The sequence below is a fragment of the Protopterus annectens genome, chromosome 4.part1 (genome assembly GCF_019279795.1).
Source record: "Protopterus annectens isolate FY-2018-M chromosome 4.part1, PAN1.0, whole genome shotgun sequence".
NCBI lineage: Eukaryota > Metazoa > Chordata > Ceratodontiformes > Protopteridae > Protopterus > Protopterus annectens.
The window spans coordinates 516,415,603-516,439,126 of record NC_056734.1 but is presented as its reverse complement, the minus strand read 5'-3'; the positions used below and the strand labels follow the sequence as shown (position 1 = coordinate 516,439,126).

Here is a 23,524-nt window from a genome sequence, read left to right as displayed (position 1 = left end):
ACAAAATTGCATAAGAAAAACGCATTCAAAACTAGGGATGCTTAATAGAGCCAAAAATGTTCTCACCACACAACTCAAGCTAGACCTGCCACTACTTAACTCCTCTCCACACTTTATGGCTCTCCCATCCTTACTATGCTTCAGGCATCACAAAAATCAAAACTTGAACAATGCTTTAACAATGTTGCTAAATTTGTGGCAAATACCCATTTCAGAACCCACCACTGTATAGCACTAAAAAGCATAAACTGGTTACAGCTACCCTATCAACTAACATACATACAACTTCTTACCACCTATAAAATTATACAGAATCCATCTGCTTGTCCAGCACTAAATTACATTCTCTACAACTATGTTCCCATTCGTTCATAATGCTCCAGTGACCAAAAAGTCCAGTCTGTCCTCAAACATATCATAACTACTAGGCAATGCCTGTACTTGTACAATGTTGCTAAGGCCTGGAATCCTTATCTCTGTGCATCAATACCCTCCCTCCCATCCTTCAAAACTATTCTAAAATGCTTCCTAGCAAAATCTGTCTCTATTCTTGCTCATCACCAGGGTAAACTATATTCCTAAATGTGAACAAATACCTATTCATACCATATACCTCCTTACTGTCCCTTCTTAACTCACTTCCTTACTTCTACCAATTTCTCTTCCTTGGCTTTCTGTCTAAGTATACCATAAGCATGTTTTTCTCTCACTTTGTATTGCAATTCCTGTTTGTATTACACTAACTTGTTTTTAATTCCTCTATAAATAGCTAAAATGTCTCTATTACATCATTGTCAAATAACTTGTATCTATTCTTAACCAATGTTATCATATGATGTCTAATTTAGTATTTGGGATTTTTAATTATTATTAAAGACTGTAAAATTATTGTTCTTAAAATGTTTTGTAATACTCTGGAGCTTTTCTCCCCCAGTCTCCACTGAAAATGGGCTCCTAGCTAGTGACAACTTCCTGATAATCAAATGTCAATAAATAAATAATACTAGTATGGTAGAATACAGAATGGGCCCTTCTTCACATATGTTTTCTAGAGACTCCCTAAAAAGAAAAAGCAAAATATAAAACACCATTCATCTCCTGCTACATCTACTCCTTGAGATTCTCAACAGATATTTCAGGACTTTTGTAATGGGCTTTTCAAAGTTTTTATGACATTGAATCTCCCACTGTATTTTTCATCTACTTCCTAGCCCTCTGAAGTGAAACAGGAATATGTCCTCAAAGGAAGATGTTTCCTCTGAACCACACTGTGAACTTTTGGATTATTTCTATCAGTTGCTACCCCCTTCTCTGTATGAGTCAATATCCAAAATGCTGTTTCTTTCTAGGATAATCCGGAAGATCTCTTCCATTGCTCACACCTATTGGATTCTTAATAATGCTCGTAAATGCCATCACTTCATACAAAACCAAATGATAAATTATTTAAAAATATTTGTTGGATTAATCAATAAATAGCATGCCCTTCACTACTTAAAATGATCTTATTAGCCTGTTTCTTCATTTGGCGTATCTTTTTCATCCATTTGAACACTACACACACACACTGTGAAATATTGGGTTTACCAGCTGTTAATCTTTGATACTCTCAAATAACATTGTATATTGGATATAAAACCAGTCACTCATTATATCCAATATATAATGTTCTGTGAGAGTATCAAAGATTTAACAGCTGGTACAGCTGATATTTCACAGAGTTTAGTGTTCAAATTTTTGGATATTGATCAATCAAAATAGAGATATCCATTTATGATTGGATTATTGAGTGTCTCACTTACGAATCAGTAAACTTGTGGATTGTTACAATTAAAATCAATGCAGGGTGATCATGGAAGGAAATCCTGTCATTAGATAATTTATTTCTGTTTTCCATCAAATGGTAAAGAAGATATGGAATTTGTCCATATCTGTAAATAGATAGAGATACCTTATGTCATAAAGAAATATGTAAACTGATACTGCAGCATCTCATATGAGCACACAAAGTGGAAAGAACCAGGGTATATATTAGACAAATGAAATAAAGTGATAAATATTTTTAAAAAATAGAATGATACCCCAAGTATGAATACAAGTGAATGAATTTGTGATACTGCTGAATGATTGTGGTCACATAAGAAAGGTCTACTAATGTATAAACATATAATGCCATAATACAGAATGGAACAATAATAAATGTATGAGCCAGGAGTTGACGGACTAGAGAAATAATCAGAGGATGTTTATGTCACTGTGCTATGACTGGACATTGGGAGAATTTAAAAAAATGGATTGGCTCAGAAAGATAGCAATTTTTGCCTTGTATGTTAAAGCAGTACAGAAATGTTGCATTTTAATTGGTTAAAATTATGTGAAGATGGATGATGATTGGATGGACATTATTTTAAATATTTTTGGTGTGGTTTTATGAATTTGGTCTGAAGAAGGGTTATAAGGACCCAAAAGCGCTTATCCATTTTATCATTTTTATTGTTTTAAATGTCAGTTAAAGTTTTTGAACATCTAGTTTTGCTTCTTGGTTCTTCTTACGAACTGAAGGTAGCAGTGAATGAAGATAGCATATAATCTAGCCGTGGTGGAAGTAGTGTTGGTGCTAGTGACTGTTGTTTTATTACAACGCTACACTTTAGTAGAGACCTTCCTGTTTTATTCATTTGCTCTGTATATATATATATATATATATATATATATATGTATATCTATATCTATATATATATATATATATATATATTTAAATGTGTGTATGCATGTATACACACACACACACACACATATATATATATATATATTTTATATACATATATATGTGTGTGTGTGTGTGTGTGTGTGTGTGTGTATATATATATATATATATATATATATATATATAGATATAGATATATATATATAAAATATATATATATATATATATATATATATATATATATATATGGTTCCCCTTTACAATCTCGAATTACTGAATGCTCGAAATTCAGTAAATCGAGACTGTTAAGTCGAACCAACCAAAATCCCGAAAGCCACAAGCACAAAAACATAAAACCTCGAACATACAGAACACATGCACCACACAACACGCACACCATACAACCCACATCACATAACCTACAAGCCCTACACTACATGTACACAGGGGGGCAAGCCCCCCTGCAACCCCCACATGGGGGGCTGTGCCCCCACACCCCCCCTACTTATATATCCTAACTCCGAGATCGCACTAATACACAAAAAAAAAAACACCACACAGCCATTTTAAACTGCCTCGCACACACACAAAAACATCCCACATACACAGACTCATCCATCAATCGCACTCATACTCTCACCTCCCTTCCCTAACCCACACGCACAACTTACAAAACACACACATACACTCACCTTCACTTCTGTGAAACATCCCGCCTCACACACTTCCCGTCCCGTAGCTGACATGCATAAGCGTGGATTTAAGATATTTGAATTCTCGCTTATGCAGATTCACGCTTGTGGATTTTCGCCTTTACAGTCTCGAGTTACTGAATTTCGAGCATTCAGTAATTCGAGATTGTAAAGGGGAACTATATATATATATATATATATATATATATATATATATATATATATACAGGTCCCCTTCAGAATTTCAAATCTTAAAACTACGAAACCCATATGATCGAAGACCATATGTTCGAAGTTTTAAAACTTCAGAATTCTGAACGGGGATTGGCATACAGTATGGACCAGGAGATATCCCTTCTCCTCGCTGTAGTGCGATCTTGGAGTTGGTATATTTAAGTTGCGAGGGGTATGGGGGCACAGCCCCCCACGTGGGGGATGCAGGGGCTATACACAGTTTATTTTTTGTTGTTTGTGCTTTGCAGGTCTACTGCACATTTTTGAACATTCGAATGTTCGATCATATGGTCTCGGCCATATGGAATTCAAACATTTGAACATTCTATCATGTGATGACCCATATATACATATATGGGTCTACTGCTCTAACTTGAAAGAACACTTCTTTGAAATAGAGCAGGAGACCCTCACTTCAGCAAAAGTTCACTTCAATGAAAGTGTACTTTCGCTGAAGTCTAGTTCCCTGGGTGACCCAACCCCCCCCACTAAAACATGTTTATGCAGGGGGGGCAAGCCACCCTGCACCCCCACATGTGGGAGGCTGTGCCCCCCACACCCTCCCTACTTAAATATACCAACTCCGAGATCGGACTACAGCGGGGAAAAGGGAATATTCCCATTCTGCGCTGTAGTGTGACTGCCGAAGTCAAATTTCAAAGTTTCACTACTTCGAACAAGTGGACTTGGTGAAGTAGGTTCGAAGTAGTGAAACTTCGAACATCTGCACGGATCGCATACACAGACACACACACACACACACACATATATATATATATATATATATATATATATATATACACACACACACACACACACATATATATATATATATATATATATATATATATATGTGTGTGTGTGTGTGTGTGTGTCTGTGTACATTCATTGAGACCTACATTTCACTGTCAACCTCTTCCAGAACCTAAGTTTCACTCTGAACACCAAACAAGTCCAGTCTTTTTCCCTATCATTCTCTGATATTCCTGGGTTGCCGCATATCCTTAATAATAGTATTTATTCCTTTAGACAAGATTCAGTTCTTTATAAACCCAGGAGATGTTCAGCATTAGGATCACTGCTGCAGTAGTCTTAGCTGTATGGGTTATATTCTGCACTTTGCAAACTATTATGACTAAAAGGGTACCAAACAGAGTTCCTGTTATGGAGTTTAGAGGATTGACAGTTAGCTAATGTTTTCCATTGTTTTCCTTTAGGAGAAAAACTTCTATTTTTACTTATTATGACATAAATTGTACTCCTGTAAAATAATATTTTTAAAACCTTTTATGATTTTCATGACCTTTTTTGCAAGAGTCCACATAAAAAAATCCATTTGTTTCGGAAATATGATCCCAACATTAGCATCCCCAACATTTCAAATTCCTGTTTTGTTGTTTTCTGAAAAGGGAGGTTTTTTGGTGGAGACTTCGGTTCAACAAAGATTACCAGTGGTTCTGGTAAATTCCCCTCACATCCGAGAAACCTGTGTACACCAAATGTGAGTCACAGCATGAACAAGCGTATAAACCAAACCACAGATGTGAAGAAATAGCTATCCCCAGCATGAAAATAGAAGACTGTTTTCACTTTCTCCTTATTTGAGAAAAATGAAAAATTAAAACAGTTTATTTGAACTTTGTTTTATTAGTATTTCTTATTTTGCTTTGGACTGTACCATTATTTTTTAGGTTACTTAGGGTGTGGTCCCATGGCCCATCTGATTCCTTTTTGATTGAACTTCTAGGTTTCTTTTTGTACTATCCCCTTTTTATTACTTTATTTTTTCAGACTGGTTGTTTTGACTGTTACTGTTGGAGTGTTGGCTTTCTGATTTATTGGTACTCTTTTCTGAGCCTGGATTCGGGACCTGAGCAATACGTTTACAGTTTGAATATTTTCTTTTGCATATTATTTAGTACACTTCTCTGTTTACAACTGGGTATGTTCATTTTGTGCCACCCAGTTTACCTGACTCGTAATGTGTTCTTTTGTGGTTAGAGCATATGAGTTACGCTTGATTAAATGGACATGTGGTCTTTTTGTATCACAGATATACAGAATGCATTTCAGAGGATCTTAGGTTCAGGACTGACTTAAGTTTTTGGCTCTTTTATTGTGACCCATCCTTGTGGGGCTGTAATGTGGCTTTTATTTTCATCAAGTTTGATTATATGAGTGACTCATGAGTTACTCTGTGTTTTGGCTCATTACTATGCATGAGTGTGTCAGTCATGATTTATGATCCCTTGTTTTCATTGAGTAACTAGTTGCCACAGGTAAAGCTGTTGTTGAAAAGTTGAAGTGATGTAGTCCATTTGGTGGACTAAAATGCTTCTCATAAATAAAAGCTGAGCTATTCCCGACTATGACTGCTTGAGTTTATTTCTTTAGTTCTTTTATACTGGAAGAAGAATTAACATATGAAGTTTTGCTTTGTTTATTACTGTTGCTTATAATTACAAATTTAAAAGTTTTTATTTTTCATTTTCTCAAATAACAAGGAAGTGAAAGCAGTCTGCTATATTCACAGCAAGGGATAGCTATCTCCTCATATCTCTGCTGTGATGTATGCATCCCAAACAAGCAGACCTTGTGTAATATGCAGTTTCCCTGTTGAAGGGATAAAGGCCATTACATCTGATTGAAAATTATCTGATCATATCTACTGACATTTTTCAGTGAGATTGCAGTACAGTAGGCTATTTACTGTTTCCCCACTGTATTGTGATCTTGGACTTGGTATATATAAATAGCAGGGGGAGTGGATGCAGGGGGTCTTACTCCCTGCCCATCCTTACTAATGTGTACAAATCCTAAATCTGCTTTGACCCTCAGCACAGCCCTGCACTTTAACTTAAGAAAAACTGTTTCCCTAGCAATCCCACTAAACAATACACTCACACACACACTTCACATACAGCACTACACACGCTCAACACTAAATTCCTAATGTTACCACTATTCAGACAATTTGTGTTTAAACATGCTGTTATGGTTTTGGTGCAATGAAAAGGAAACTATTTGTTTTCCTTTTGAGATTGGATGGACTTTCAATAGTTTTCGTTTTTGGTGGTTATTTTTTTTTATCATGTTGCCATCGATCTATTGTGTTTTGAAGCTTTTCCACTTCAATAGAATGTCTTATGCATATATATATATATATATATATATATGGGTCCATGACAGATGAACGAAACTCCGGATCACCGACCACATAGTCGAGACGACATCGCCGACAGCAGACATCCCTGACAACGGTGAGTAGTGCAGAATGGGAGTTAGTCCCATTCCTTCAATGTAGTGCGATCTCAGAGTTGGTATATTTAAGAAGGGGGGACGCAGCCACATGGGGGGTGCAGGGGGGGCTATATACATTTTAATGTGTTTTTTGTGTGTATTACGGGAACGGAAATGTGTTCCATTCTGTAATACCTTGACTTACCTTTGTCGGGGATGTCTGGTGTCGGTGTTTCGTTCATCTGTGATCCGGCGTTTCGTTCATCTGTTGTGGACCTATATATATATATATATATATATATATATATATATATATATATATATATATATATATATATATATATGTGTGTGTGTGTGTGTGTATATATATATATATATATATATATATATATACATACACACACACACACACACACACACACACACACACACACACACAGATATATGCATACATATTTTCTTTCATCCGCATCTTTTCATTTTGTCGGGCCTTTTAAATGGCCATTCATATTTCTGATTGAGTGATGTCCTCCACTGTCAAGCCATGCATGATTTAACTGGTGTGAACACATACACTTTAATGTATTAGTGGAACACTCTACACCTCCTTCCTTATTAACTCATATTTGTTTCCTGTTTCAGGTTTCTGGGCAGTGACAAATTTAACGGATTTTTCAGTAACACACAGAGACACCAGATTGTAAGTCTGTTGTTTTATTTACTAATGTATAACTATATAAAAAGTCACTCATTAAGAATATTCATTATGTCATTAGAAAACATATCTGTAGCCAAAGCTCCTTGTTGGGTAAATATTTAATACATGATATTCACAGTAAGCTGTACAAGCAGTACCTGTTATGTGGATATTAAAGAGCACAAATTATATTTTGTGCTTACTGCCTTCTAATATGCACTTGTAGTAAATGTTTACTGGAAGTTTTGAATAATAATTGCTATGTATAGGTGGTCATTGTCCACAGAAAGTCAGATAAAACTAATAAAAGATGGTTAATGCAGTATACGTTGTCTGTTGCTAAATTTCTATGCAGACATCAGTCAACTTGTCTCTCTTCAGCTGCTCACCCACCCATTTAGCCTTACAAACTAAATCTTCTGTCTGTATTTCTATCTGTCTGTGGTAAGATGAACACCTACATTTTGTAAACATGTTTTATCATAAATACCAATACATGGGTATGACACAATTACTGCATATCTATAAAGTATTTTTGTATCAAAAAGTAAGTTTACATAATGAACATTTTTAAAATCATTAAGAGCGTTGTTAAAATGGAGTATCTGCTACTAGTCCTCTACTGGTAAGGAAGTGATGCTTTCTTACTGGTGATGGTTGTTGGCCTGGGTGAACTTGGCTGAATTTGCCCTTTCATCTTTGTCTTCATTTAGTAGTCTCTCAGTGGTGCTAGAGACTACAGAGCATAGCTATATGGCTAGTAAGACAAAAATGATTATTCACAGTTTCATGTTTGAGGTTTTACCTTGAGCTCTTGTGTCTGTTTCTCTTAACTTAAACAACAATTTTTGCTATTTTACAACTATTACCGATTTGTTTAATATTTGTTGATTGGAAAGGTACAGTTGTCAGTCAAATATCTGTTTTCAGGCATGAAATTGGAAGTACAAAAAAAGTTATGCATATCTATAAAGTATTTTTGTATCAAAAAAGTAAGCTTACATAATGAACATTTTTAAAATCATTAAGAGTGTTGTTAAAATGGAGTATCTGCATAAGTTATGCTTAATCAAACACTCTGCTTGTGCTCTGCTGATGAGGTCATAAGAAGGCCGAAATATGCATATCCACAGCTAGTGGGGTTTGGCTTTATTGGCCTGAATTGTCCATTAAAACGATGAAACAAGTCATGGGCATTCAGAATCGCCAATTAGCTGAAACACCTGATGTTCATAAGGGTCATTTGCATATATATGGGTATAGGCGGCGCAGTGGTGCAGTGGTTAACATTGTCACCTCACAGCAAGAGGTTCTGCGGTTCAATTCTCGGCTGGGGTGTCTTCTGTGTGGAGTTTGCATGTTCTCCCTGTGTTCGCGTGGGTTTCCTCCAGGTACTCCGGTTTCCTCCCACATTCCAAAGACATGCATCTGGAGCATTTCTCCCCGGGCCTCCGCTGAAAACAGGCTCTGTGGAACCTAGTTGGACTTTCCTGGTCAACAAATGATAAATAAATAAATATATCCCATGTGCCTCTGATACAAGAGATTTGGGAGGTCACTCAGTGGAGGTTCTAGCTTTGCTGGAGTTTTCATTTTGTTTTTACTGATTGTTTTTTTTCAGAGACCTTCTCACTTATTGTTTTAGTTTGCGGTTTGGGATATTTTTGCAGTGACCCTAATGATAATGGACATCAGCTGGGTATAACAGCCCTCTGTTTCTTATGCTTAGTCAAACACTCTGCTTGTGCTGTGCTGATGATGTCATAAAAGGCTGAAATATGCATATCCACAGCTAGTGGGGTTTGGCTTTATTGGTCTGAATTGGCCATTGAAATGATGAAACAAGTCATGGGCATTCAGACTCGCGAATTAGCTAAAACACCTGATGTTTATAAGGGTCATTTGCATATATCACACGTGCCTCTGATACAAGTGTTTTGGGATATCACTCAGTGGAGGTTCTAGCTTTCCTGGAGTTTTCATTTTGTTTTTACCGATTGTTTTTTTTCAGTGACCTTCTCACTTATTATTTTAATCCATCCAATTTAAACAAAAATTAGAGTCTGCAGCTATCAGGGGTGTAGCAAGAAAGTTCCATTCTGTACTCACAAACTCTTAGTGCTACCCTCCCGGAAGGACACGTCTCTCAAAAATGCTATACCCCCAAGCACTTAATAAATGTAACATTTTCATCTTTTCCCCCTAAAACTGTTAAAAATATTGTTTTTAGATTATCAATATTGCACTTCTTGTTAAAGGCATTAATTTAGACAGTTGTAGGCATAATATGACCTGAAAAAAAGCCATGTTGGTTTGATGCTCAGAAGAAAATTTACTCAATAGAGTACAAAGGGTATGTCTGGATACACCCTTGGCAGCTATATATCTTGGGTGGAACCATGATAATGTATTATGAATGATGGGGCCTCAAAGAAAGATCTAGATCTTGAGATCACTTCCAGCTTATAACATCTTGCAAACGTGTGTAATGAAGCCCATGCTTTGGAATCACATATGTCCACTAACAGATTTTTAAAGTAAGCTAGAGCCTTAGCCATAGACCTAGTGAAATGCATTCTGAGTTTAACTGTTACTGTCTTCTTACTAGAACTATAATGATAAGAAATGCAATGTGATAGTCACCTGGACAAAGCAACTTTAGAAATCATTTGTCCCAGTCTGTTTGTATTAAAATATATGAAAGATTAATGGTTTTGATCCTTTGTAAGTTGAAACTCAGATGTTCGGCAAACACACTGATTTACTGACATAGGGCAGTAGTGACCTGCTACCCTCTCCTTGGCAATATACCAAAGCTCAGAGCTGATTCCACTGCCTATCTGTAGGTGTAGTGAATGAATCACCTGGCACTGCAGGGACTACATTTCATATTCACAGACAAGTCTCTCGTAGTTTTCCAGTGCCATAGTAAGAGAAGGTACTCTTAGAAGACTGCTCCTTTCTCTGGATATCTTTAGCTGCTGAGCTCAGAAAAGAAACCCTATTGGGTTTTTATTTCCTCCCTCTGCTTTTTATATCAGTGCTTGAACAGTGTAATCTGCATTTTTCCAATTAGAAATTTTGTGTATGCATCTGTTTTTACTTTGACTAGCACAGCGAGGCCAGTGCTGTTGATTAAAAGCTTCATTTGGAAGTTTCGACAGGAAAGCTTGCTGATACTGCATTTTTTCTTTGGGGTTGTAATTATTTGAGATGATTGAGCAAGATTACAGCATTTTAAATGATTTTTTTAATTTAAATTGTGATTTTTGGTGCCCTTTTGAATGTTAAACATTTCTCACAGAAATTTTTAATCAGTTTACTATTTATTTCTTGTCTAATACTGTTTTATGATGCATCCATTCATTTTGACTGAAATTAACTTTTTTACAAAAAGTGTGGACTTTTGTGCATGTATTTTGTGCTTGGGACTCTGTTTTTGAAACTGTCATTTTGTTCAGTGCAGTCTTTCAAATAGTAATCCTTAAAGAAATAGACTTCAGATTGCTTTTGGCTCCATTTTGTATGTTAAACAGTTTGGACAGGAATTTTTCATCAGTTTATAATTTATTTTTTTGTCTAGTACTGTTTTAAACCGTATCTATTCATTTGGACTGAAACTAGCGTTTTTTTTTTTACAAAATCAGAGGACTTTTGTGCATGCTTGGAACTTGTTAATGAAACTACTAGCATTTATCCAGAGCAGTGTTTAGAATATTATCTGTACAGAAATAGACTTCAGATTGCTATTTTGAGGGAGAATAATGGGATTTGCCTTTTTTTTACCTTGTGACTGTGCAACCAGTATTTGGTTTTGATATTGCTAGTTTTTTGTCCTCTGATTTCATGACCTCTGATATGGTGTCCTACCAACCATGCCATTAGCAGTCAGGCTCAGCAAATGCCTTCTGCACCTAAAAAACATATAAGTAAATTAAGAAATCAGCCTATGACGTATGACTCTCTTGTAGCCTTAGGTAGGCTATTGGACCACTTGCCTTCTTTTGTTTTTAGTTCTCCTGGTGTGGTGTTAGCACCAAAACTTTACATGAAATGAGGGTTAGAGACATCTTCCAGGGCTGTACCACTGCCTGGTTCAGGTACAGGAGAACCAATCTCTTTTGGTGCAGAGCAAGTCAGGGGTACAGTATCTGTTGCCAGTATTGACACATCTCTCCTCCGGGATTCTCCCACTAATATAGTGCATGCAAAAAAGAGACAGAAAACCCACCACATGACAGGGCAACAGTCTTTGACTGTGTTTCCACCTGAGATGGTGGCTAAGGCTAGAACCATTGTGTAGGCAGTTGATTATGATGTACAAACCTGGGTTTTGAGTCTTTACAGTGCTTCTACCCCTGTTTAGCCACCCAGGAATCCTGACTTTGAAGGCAATCCAGAATCTGAGATTTCTGAAGTGTCAGATTCTGACCACTCAGTCTGTCCTGAGGAAAACAGGCTCAGAAACCCAAACAAATGTTTTATTTTTACCAGTACTGACTAGATTCAGTGATGTATTCAACTGGGAGCAATCATCGTCTGCCCCTGAGATTAGCAGGGTATATGATGAAGCCCTGGATGTGGTCTTCCCCTCCACTGATCCCAGCATTGGAGGATGTTTTTAAGAAAGCTTGCAGTTCTGATGTGATGACTGAGTCTCTCCCTAAGAAATTCAGGGTATGCTCAACCTTGCCAGGTCTCCAATCTCTCTTATATCTGGACCCTGCTTCAATGTCCCCAGCAACCTCTTTCAATAAAATGACTATGTCTTTATGAAACCCAGTCCATTCAGATAAGCTAGGCAAGTGACGAGAATCTCCAGTAAAGAGGCTGGCACAGTCCAGCATGGTAGCTTTTAAGGTATTTAACTGCCAATGTTTTATGTGGTAGTTTGTGTTGAGGTGTATATATAGTTTAGATAGGTTTGCTGCATCATTGCCTGCTACTGTACAAAAATTCTGTGTCAAAGATATTGTCTCCAATGTTTATCAAGTGTCTAAACATGCTTTAAAGAGTACCATGGAAGAGGGTGATACTGTTTATAGAAATGCAGTGACAATGGTAAGGATAAGGAGGTATGCTTGGTTACACGGTCAAAACTTTTCTGACAAGTTAAAACATGAGATTATGAATGCTCTACTTGATTTTAATCATGTGTTTGGAACAGCAGCTAATCAGATCCTTAAACCCTGGGATGACAGAGGTAAACTGATGCAAGGGGTGTTGAAAATGTTCCATATTCCCAAGTTACCCTGCATTAAGAAAGAACATTTTCGGCTGCCAAAGAAATAGAAGTCCCAGCTGAACAAAAACTAAGGCTCCAAAAGAAAATGGCAGGATGAGAACTCAGCCAAGTCTAACAAGGGAGGTTCCCTTCCCAAAAAGCATAACCCCCCCCTTCCAACCTATGACTATGTCGAGCATGAAAAATCTTGATAATTGGATGGGAGATAGGAAATTCACCCCGGAGATCACTTCTGTGGCTCTGCTTGACAGGGGCAGAGGAAAATAATTTTCTTGGGTGGCAAAAGCCAGGGTACCACTTGGCTGGGCTTATATAGGCCCTAGGGCCAATAGCCTACTACCTACCTATGAACCTATGGCAGCCTTCTTTCCCAACCCCCTCTGGCTGTCTCATCTCGAAAGTTAGCCTTCAACAAGGGGCCTGGCCATCAGTGGTTTTCCATAAAAGGGTCCTCAACATAATTAAAAGAGGTTACAGGAAGAACTGGAAGGAACATTCACTTTCATTCATGTGGGTTCCTATTCACCCACTGGACCAAACCTTGTTATTACCGCTGATACTCCAGCAAAATCTGGATTCGAGGGTCATAGAAATGGACCACCTTCAAAGAAAATGAAAGGTTTCCACTCCAGAATTTTCCTGGTTCCAAAAAAATTATGATGTGAAGACAGGTGTTGGACCTATCCTTTCTGAATACCTTTGTCAAGATCACCAACTTCAAGATACTGTTCCTGCAGATAGCGCTTCTTGGTGACCCTGGATGTGAAGGATGCATATCAACATATCCTCATTGCTCATCACTTCAGGAAATATCTCAGATTTATTGTGTCTGGTTCACACTACCAGTTCTCTACATTGACCTTTGGGCTATCTGCTGCACCTTGAGTATTTACCATATGCCTTGCTCCAGTAGTGGCCCACTGTTGGACTGTTGGCATTCACATTTTTCCTTACTTGGATGACTTGGTAATTTGTGCAGAATCTGTTTCCAGGTGTTTGGAATTGGTGAAAAGGTCTCAACCTTACTCTCCCAGCTAGGGTTCAAGTTGAACTATTGGAAGTTATGTCTGACACCCTCACAAAGGCTTGTCTTCTTGGGGTGCTTAATTAACCCTGATAAATGAATACCTTTCTTCACAAAGATAAGGTTCTGTGTTACTAGACAGTTTTTCAGGAATTCTCCAGGATGAACATTTCCTCAGAATGAGAATTCCTAAAAATTCAAGGACTGATGATGTCTTTTTAAATGTGGCATTGGTACTCTGTTTGGGTTAATTAGATTAATTAATTGACCTTTTGGTTTCTTTATAAGAACTTGTCACTCACTGTGTTTTTGTTCTGATGAAGTCCCATTTTGTGAATTTATTGGGATGAAAGCGCGTAACTCAACTCTTAATAAGTTGGTTTATCTGTTTTTGAGGAACATTGGAGGCTGCTTTTTTCACTTTTAATTTTACACCTCTGTTCACAGTTTGCACTACAACCCAGGATGGCTTTTTATTTTCTTAGTTTGTTTTCGGTGTGGAACAGGTCATCTTCTCTTCCTGCTCGACCCTAGAAAACTGAAAAGGTTCTCTCTGAGATCCTGAAAGGCAGCCACTCTACTGCCAGATGATTGTTCTACCGCACCCACAGGCAGGCAGTGGAAGGAGCTCTGAGTTTAGGTAGACGTCCAGAGAGAGGGTAGCAGGACAGTACTACCCATATGGCAGTAAGACAGTGTGTTCTATGAACATCTATTATTACAGGTAAGTAGGACTTATGCAGCTGTACTTCACTTTTGAAGGTCTAGACAGTCCAACCTATAGTCACATTTGTTTGAAAATGTGGAAAAGAAAACTGGAAAATTGATTGATTGAGTTTAAGGTTTTGAGGCTACTTTAGGTATGAAAGCTGAGTTGGTTCTCTGTATGACCCTATCCTTCATCATCATCATCCTCAACCTCCTTTTTTACCATTTTCTACATGGGGTCAGGGTGTTGTCAAATGTCATCATCTCACTGTATTCGATGCCACTCTCCTGCTTTCTTTGACACTCATGCCTGACTGCTGCGTGTCTTCAGAAGGATAGGGTATGACCCTATCCTTATGAATTTTTAAATATACAGGTCAACAGGAGAAGACCTGCAGTTGTGAAACTCTCCAAGCTTTGGTACTGCTGATAAGAATAAGCTCTTCCATGAGAGATAGTTTAATTATTATGTGGTTGCTGGTTTCAAAGGTGAACACTTTAGCTTTTGCAAGATAAAATTGAGGATCCTTGGAGGAACCAGGAACTAAAAGGGTGGTTTCAGCCAGAAAATGCCTCTTTAGAAAGGCTTTACAAAACTTTCTGACATGCTAGAGATGTGGAATTAAACCCTTGATGAAAAATTGAGATCTTGATGAAAATTTGAGATATCTGCTAAATATAGCCTTAAAGTCAGAAATCTGGAGGCTTTGGGAACTGTTGGTCAAAAACTAAAGAATAGCTGAGATAGGTAATGTAAACAGATCTACCTCTTGATGCATCACATTCAGGGAGCATGTTATCCACTTCTCATTTATGTTTGTAGTATAAAATTTGTGCGTCCGTGTTCAGGGCTTCTTTCAGCGACAAAAAGAAAAAGTTAAGCAAACAGCCTTTGCTACCACAGCAGGTTAGCAGTTTGCCTCAGTCAGAGGTGGGTGACTCTGCTGTGGCTATTGTTTATTCCTAAGACCACTGATATTTTACACCAGATCTCTTGGTGTAGCACCTACACCCGCTATGAACCAGGGGTTACCCATGTTCTCTGCAGCTCTAGGGGTCCCCTCAGTGGGCAAGAGAGAGACACACTCATTGTCATACCTCTAAACCGTACTGACTTCCTTGGCATTTACCGGTTTTGAGAGTAAAATAATGGGATGCCATGAATTTCTGAGTGACCCATTCAATTCCTGTTTTTTTTTTTTTTTTTTTTAATTTATTTTTTTATTTTTTGTTGAAGTTGTTGACATCATCACATGTAGGGGCATGCAAGATGATGTCAGCTTCGTGAGGTAGACTGCTAGACTGTCGGAATTCAGCTCTTGGACTGTGTCTCTCTGTACTTTTTTATGTTCATACATTGAGCATTCATGGATCTGAATAGCAGGGATAAGTGGGCAGCACAGCATGAGGATCAGCAAGGACAGGGTTGAGAAAAATTATTTCCAGTAATTCCACTTCCTCCAGCTCCAGGTAAAAGAATAAAAAAAAAAAAAAAAAAAAAAAAACACGTGTGTATATACTAGATTCGGCAGCCAGTCAGATCATGTCAGTGCAGTACCAGTGAGACTTTAAACTTTTCAGTTTATGGACTGGGATATATTAGAGATCAAGTTAACTTTAGTTGTACCTATAATTTACTTTATTAAATTATTGTCTACTATGATCTCTCTCTCTCTGTCTCTCTCTCACACACACACACATGCACACACACTTTATCTAGGCTTTGGACAGATTTCTGTTACCAACAACTCTCATAGTGAAGTAATATTGATTAGCACTTTGCACATTTTTTTGCATGTGTGTGTTTTTGTGTCTGTGTCGTATGTTATTGGATGTACTGGGCACTGGGGACAAGTGTTTCACCTATTACAGTTTCCCAAACTGATACAGTACATAATCGGTATACCTTTCCTTTTAATATTGATACACTGATTTTAATGCTTTGATCGTGTCTTGTTTCAGGTTTATTGCATCTTTTCAAATTTTACATAGTCATAAGATGAAAACTACTGGCACTGTCTGCTTCCACAGTGGATATCAAGTCTTCTTGAGAGTTGCAGCTTTGTGATGTGACTGACTGCCATTTTTATGGGTGGTGCTGGTTTTACCTTTGTAGGTGCTACTGAAGAGGCATTCACATATAATTCATTTTCCAAATTTTCTAAGGGATTCCCCAACTCCTCATCTAGTTTTCACAAAAAAAAAAAAAAAACAAACAAAATAAACTGTCTCAAAAATGCAGGTAAATAGACATTTAAGAAGAAATGGCAAGGGGGTTCCAGAAAGAATTCAGGAAACCCCCAAGACCAAGGGCAGTGCACCAAGTCAAAATGATTCAAGGGACCTTGACCCCCCCCCAACCCACCCATCACAGTAGCCCTTTTTCCCTTCCAGAAAGTCTGAAACTCCACTTTTCTCTTTGGCAGTATATAGTTTAAAATAAATGGGTTCTGAAGATTATTCATCATTATTCATCAAGGTTACAGATGTCAGTGGGAGCATCCTTTCTAGGATTAATGCCACAACCACCAGGCTACACTATTTTATTTCCACCTGTCCTTCATCACAAGATATCCCAGGGAGTGAAAGAACCAGTTCCTCATTCCCAGGTGGGAAGCGGCTTTTATTCAAGGCTGTTTTTAGTGCCAAAGAAAGAAAGTAAATGCTTGGATACCAGTTCTGGATATTTCTTTCTTAAACCTGCATGTTATAATGCCCAAGTTCAAAATGATGTCACTTCAAAATCTATTACCACTTCTTTCTCATTCAAGTTTCCTGGTACCAAGGATGTTCATCATCATATCCCTATTCATCCAGACTTCAGGTGCTTTTTAAGGTTTTGTATATCTGGATCTCATTATCAGTTTCTCTCCTTACCCTTTGCGCTATCCACTGCACCAACAGTGGTCACAAAGTGTATAGTTCCAGTTATAGCTCATTGGAGGCTACAGGGTATCCACATTTTTTCATACTTAGACTTGCTTATCTTTGCAAAGTCTTTTTCAAAGTGTCAGGAATCTCTCACTTGGGTGTAAGATTTCTTAAACAACCTGGCATTCCAGGAGAGCATTCAAAACTCTTTCAAACAGGACTGTGTTCCTCTGGTGTCAGTTCAACACCTTCGATCAATGAGCTTTTCTTCCACAAGAAAAAAATGTATCTATATCTAGATTTATTTCTATGGTTTTCCACTCAGACTTTAGTCACTGTGAGGGAATAGTGCAGGATTTTAGATTTTATGACATCTTTGATTCTCGGGATACACCTGGCAAGACTGCACATGAGAAAGATACAATGGTATCTAAAGTCTGTTTGTTCCCAGCACCAGCATCCTTTGATTTTTCAAATCCCAGTGCTAGGATTTGTCAGAAAAAATCACTTGGTGAAGAAAGCAAAAAGTCCTAAACTGGGTCTCCCCTCCTCCCTTCCTGTTCTAAAGTAATCAGTCACCTCAGAAGTCTCAGACTTTGCTTGGGGAGCAGCTTCAGGAAGGATGAAGGAGTAAGGTGTGTGGGACACCAAGTACAGGTACAAGTATATGAATATAAAGGAGATGCTTACCCTTATAAAAGCACTCAACTTTTTGAATCACTTTTGGTGTGCCAAATCTCTTCAAGTTGTTACAGACAACACCACAGTCATGTGATACATCAATAAGCAAGGGGCAACTAGGTAATACTCTTTTTGCAGACAAACTATACCAAAGAATACACTGCCATGGCTTGGAATTGTTTCAGTAAAGAAGTTTGTGAGGGAATCCAAGCCATGGCAGTGTATTCTTTGGTGTACACTGTCGACTTATACACCATTGGGCTCATTTCTGCATTCTTTGCAGACAAACTATGTTAGCTGGAGATATAGCTTCAGTGTACAATCTCACACTACAGGCATCATATATTCCATCAGAGAAAAATTGTGTGGCAGACAGACTGAGTAGGATAAGGACAGACACTCACAAATGGAAACTATGTGGTCTTCCCAGATTTGAGCCATGTGTGGAGAGTTCCTCAAGTAGACTTCTTTGTCTCCTCTCTAAACAATCATCTGGCAAGATTCTACTGCAGGACTCCATGCAAGATGGTCTGAAAGGCAGATGCCTTTTCTTTTCCTTACACAGGAATGTTCCTGTATGCTTTTCCACACTTTCCACTGATGTCCAAGGTATTTCTGAAAACTCAGAAGGAATTCCCCAAGATCACTGTGATGGTCCTCCTTCTGGCCCAGACAAGAGAGGTTCTGCCTTCTTTTGGAATTGTCAGAAGACAATTACCGCAAACTTCCTCACAAAATGGATCTACTCACAGAAGATCAATGGTATTTGATACATCCCAGCCCCAAATAACTCCAATTGACTGCCTGGATGATAGGGTTTTAATTCCCTTTAGACACCTCTATACTGAGGATTTGCGGCAGGTATTAATGGAGGCAAGCAAACCTTCTACTAGAAAATCCTATATTAGAAAATGGAAAAGGTTTTATAGTTTGGGCCAACCCATTCAGGGCCAGCTGTTCCTTGGTTTTACAATATATATATGTGAGATAGTGCCCTATGGCATTTCTTACTCTATCAAGGTTTATTTTTGGTCATTTTGGCATATCTGCCAATGGATCCTCCTCTTTCAATGTATTCTCATGACAAAATGTTTTTGAAAGGGGTTTTCCATAAGAAGAATAGAAAAAAGAAATAGTGGCCCCTCCTTGGGATGTTAGTTTTGTGTTAGAGAAGCTAAAACGTGATCCTTTTGCACCTGCTCATCTGGCCGACTTGAGGTTCTCAACATGGAAACTGTTTTATTGATTGCCCTGACTTCTGCATGAAGGTTGTCTGAGTTGCAAGATCTTATGGTGAGTCAACCTTATTTCATTTTCCACAAAGACAGGGTTTCTTTGATAGCTAATCTTTCTTTTATGCCTAAAGTGATATCCAAGTTTACATTAAGCGAAACTGTTCATCTGCCGGTTTTCTTTCCTGCATCTAAAAATGAGGTAGAATGGAAACTCCGTACCTTGGATGGCCACAGACAACTCAGGTACTGTCTTGACAGAACTAAATCTTTCAAATATTTGGATATGTTATTCATTTCTTGAGAATGTAAGAAGAAGGGAAAACCTGTGTCAAGGTAGGCTATTTCCAAATGGTTGTCTAATGCTATTACCTTTTGTTATACTCACCACAACAAAACTATTCCAGGTAGGGTCAAAGGAAGCCCACTGTACCATGGGCCTTGACTTCATATGTAGCTTTTTGGAAAAGACTGGATTCTAGAAGTCTCTGTACATTTGTTTACAAAGCATTACAAGCTTGATTCCTTCTCTAAGTCTAGATCCAGCTTTGATAAGATAGGACAATTCTCCAAGGGCTGCTGGACCCTTCTCCTTCTGCCTCCCAAATGTACTAAGCTAGGGTAGCTAAGGCATCTGCAGTAGTGATCAATATGATGAATATAGTACAGTTGTGTAAGTAAACTTACCATTAGAGTAGATGTTTAAAGATCACTGCTGCAGTAGCCATTCCCTCCAGCCCCTTTGTATTTAGGTGTGTTGTTTGTGCTAGGGTTTGGACAATTACGTTTTGTTCTTCCTAGCATTATCCTTTCAGGGCTCAGCTTCCCTTTCTTCATTGGCATGAAAACGCTAAAGGGCTTGGTGCCCAATCCTGTCTTTTAAGTCAGCTGAGCTCAAGCTGACTGAAGGTTTGAGTGTTTAGAAGGTGCCCTGAAGCTTTGAATGTAAGATGAATATTATTATATAGGATATCACCCATATAGCTTAGGCTACTGAGGCAGCAATCATTTGAACATCTGGCATTATGTTACATTTACTTACACAACTGTAATTTGCATGTGTCCATGGATGTATACAAGTAGCTCAACATGTTAAGGCATTACCGTCTTAGTATTATGCTGTCAATAGGTTCAATCCCCCCAGTAGAATTTTCAATGTGCAGATGTCTGACACACATTATTACTGTATGTTTCACTGTAGGCTATTCTTAGAGTGTTGATGTAGCTCAGCTTGTAAGTGCATTGCTTTTCAGGTTGCATGTGCTGAAGCCTGTGAGTTTAAATTCTCTGTGAGTTGTATATTGACAAATCATTGACAAAATATGTCAGAGCTGTAGTCACCATGGCATCGGTACACTTTTCACACATACTGTATTAAAGTTCCTGGACTCGTACCTCTCAACTGTCCAGATTTTTGTAGAATGTCCAGATTTTTGGTCTGTCCCTCATATGATTTGTGGTTTTCTGGCAAATCAATGAAGGTTGAAGTTCCTAAATAATGACATACATTACATCTTCAGACTTCATATTTTGCAGAAAATGCATGCTAATACAAATCCTGTTTTTCTAGCAACTTTCTAAGTTTATGAGAGATATTTAAAGTCTGTCCATATTTTTTGGCCTTTGTCCTTGCCATTAATTTTAGGCTTTGTCCAGATTTCTTGTGCTAAGAGTTTGAGATATGCCTGGACTGATGAATTTAATGCATGTGTAACTGCAGCCTTCAGAAGGTTTGCGTAGGGAGCTCAAAAGCTTCAAAGTTCAATTTATGCATTGAATATGCTGATGGCTTCAGGTTCTGTTCCTAACCCTTGTTCATTTCTCCAGATATTGCAAACAATTTCCAACTGGTCTTTCAGTTGCCCTTTTGAGTTTCGTTCCCACAACAATTTGTTGTAGACATTGGAATGAGCTCCATGTTGTCTCTGTCTTTCTGCAAGTTTGTGACACATACCATTAGTATGTATCTCACTGCAGGCTTTTGTTCGAGTGCTGATATAACTCAGTATGTAAATGCATTATCTCAGCTATGGGTTCAAGTCCTTTATGTGCTATGTATTGGCACATCATTGTTACAAAGTGGTGTTTTTTTAATGACCGTTGCATTATAGTTGTAAAACAGTCTGACTCGGTTATGTTTCATCTTCATTTTTCAGTTTATTTGCATTTTTCTATCCCCATTCTCTTTTTACTGTCCTTTCACATATATATTTATTAGGTTTTTTAATTTGTGTTTCTGTCTATTTATTATAGATTTATACACATCAGCATCCAGACCAGCACCCCTGTCATTATCCAGGTCTGTTGCCCCCATCACTGGTTGGTACTACTCCACCACCCCAACACCACAGCCATACATTTCCTCAGCTGCCACTGTCACTTCTGCATCCCTGGAAGCACCTGAAGTTGCCCCTGTCACTGATCCTGCTGAGGAAGGTGCTGCAGTATCACCTGCCAGAAGTAGTGAGAGTGGAGGTGATATGAATGTCACCAGGTGACAGCTGGAGGAAATGGTGGGGGGCATTATTGATAGGAGACTAGATGCCTAAATATGCTGGTTAGAGACCCCAGTAGAGTTGCTTCCATTTCTTGCATTGGGATTATTATCAGAGTCAGGACCCAGTGTTGAGGGTAGCCTAGGGTGGAAAAATGCTCCACTGAGTCTCAGCTGGCAGGGAGTGTAGCTGCATACTCCATCCTATCCCTCATCCTAATGATCCCTCTCTTTTGTATCTATTCCCACCCCTGTTTGTTGCCCAATCCTTCCCATCAGCATTTGCTTTCCTCTCTGCATCTGATGCTTCCCTCTGAATTGCCTTCTCTATCTCTGATCGTATCAGCACCTTCCTTGTCAGTCTTGTCTGTCTTCTATGTTGTCTGCGTGCCTTCTATTTACTGTAACCATTTTACCTTCTTCTTACTTTCCTTGTTACCTTCTTCATCTTAACTTCTCTACACACACACACACACACACATATATATATATATATATATGTATATATATGTATATATATATATATATATATATATATATATGGATTCCTATTACAAGAACGAATGTTCACTACTTCGAACTTGTAATAGGAAGCCTCACTTTTGCGAAAGTTCACTTTAACGAAAGTGAACTTTGGCATAAGTGCACTTCACTGAAAACACTGCAGCACAGTGGAGGACATAAAAAACAAGTTATGTCCTCTACTATGGTGCGATAGTCACGGACTTTAGGGTTAGGGCACGGGTTGGGGTAAGGGGATAGTTAGTAAAGCTATCACCTTACCTTATCGTACCATAGTAGAGGACATTGCTATGTCCGTCACTGCACTGCAGTCGTTATGGACCTTAGGGTTAGGGCACAGGTCATGGTAACGGGTTAGCCCTACGGGCTATCCCCTTACTATGACCCGTGCCCTAAGTTCCGTGAGTACTGCATGGAAGTTCAGTACAACACCCATTTGCTGCAGTGAGCATTCCATGCACTATTTCGAATTAGTGTATGGAACCCATATATATATATATCTATAGATATATATATATATATATATATATATATATATATATATATATATATAGATATATATAAAAAAATGGGCAACAGAATTTTCCCTCCCTCCTTCCCCATCTCCATCTTTCTCATTGTATAATTGTTTACCATATGTTCTACACTCTGCTTGCTTTTCCCATTTCACTGCTTTCCTATCTCCATACTTCCAATCTTTAATTTGGTCAGAAATAGGTTAGCACACATGCTTCATGGCCCTTTAAGGCTGCCACATAACTTTGTTTAGAGATTATATTACTCCTAATGAGAATAACTAAGATCATACTATAGATAATTTGAGGGGATCCATGCATGGGATAAACCATTTAGGAGCTGCCTCTCTCCATTAACTGTAAATGAAGTAGTCTTGGGAAATTTTTTGTTTCCCATCCATAGATCTAAATTGCACTTGAATTTAGACAGGGATGAACTTTGCTTTATGTGGATGGGGATCCTGTTTCAGAGCAAAGGTATTCTTTATGACATACACCAAACCATTGTATTGATGTTACATAAGCGGTTTAGATCCTTGGAGCGAATACTTCTGATGCCATTTGACTTACTGATGTGCAGTAAATCCACCAGCAGTGGGTCAGGGGGTACCTTGTATGCCAGACACAGATCACATCTTAGCAGTCTGTAGGATACTGAATAG

At 38.2% G+C, this 23,524-nt stretch overlaps 1 protein-coding gene across 1 annotated transcript in view; it reads left to right on the top strand.

Annotated features, from left to right (window-relative positions):
• Positions 1-23,524, top strand: part of ANO7 (anoctamin 7) — a 1,683,969-nt gene that overhangs the window by 597,628 nt on the left and 1,062,817 nt on the right. Inside the window, exon 7 of the mRNA XM_044070329.1 lies at positions 7,516-7,573. Coding sequence (XP_043926264.1) covers positions 7,516-7,573 — 58 coding nt within the window. The remainder of the gene's footprint in view (positions 1-7,515; positions 7,574-23,524) is intronic.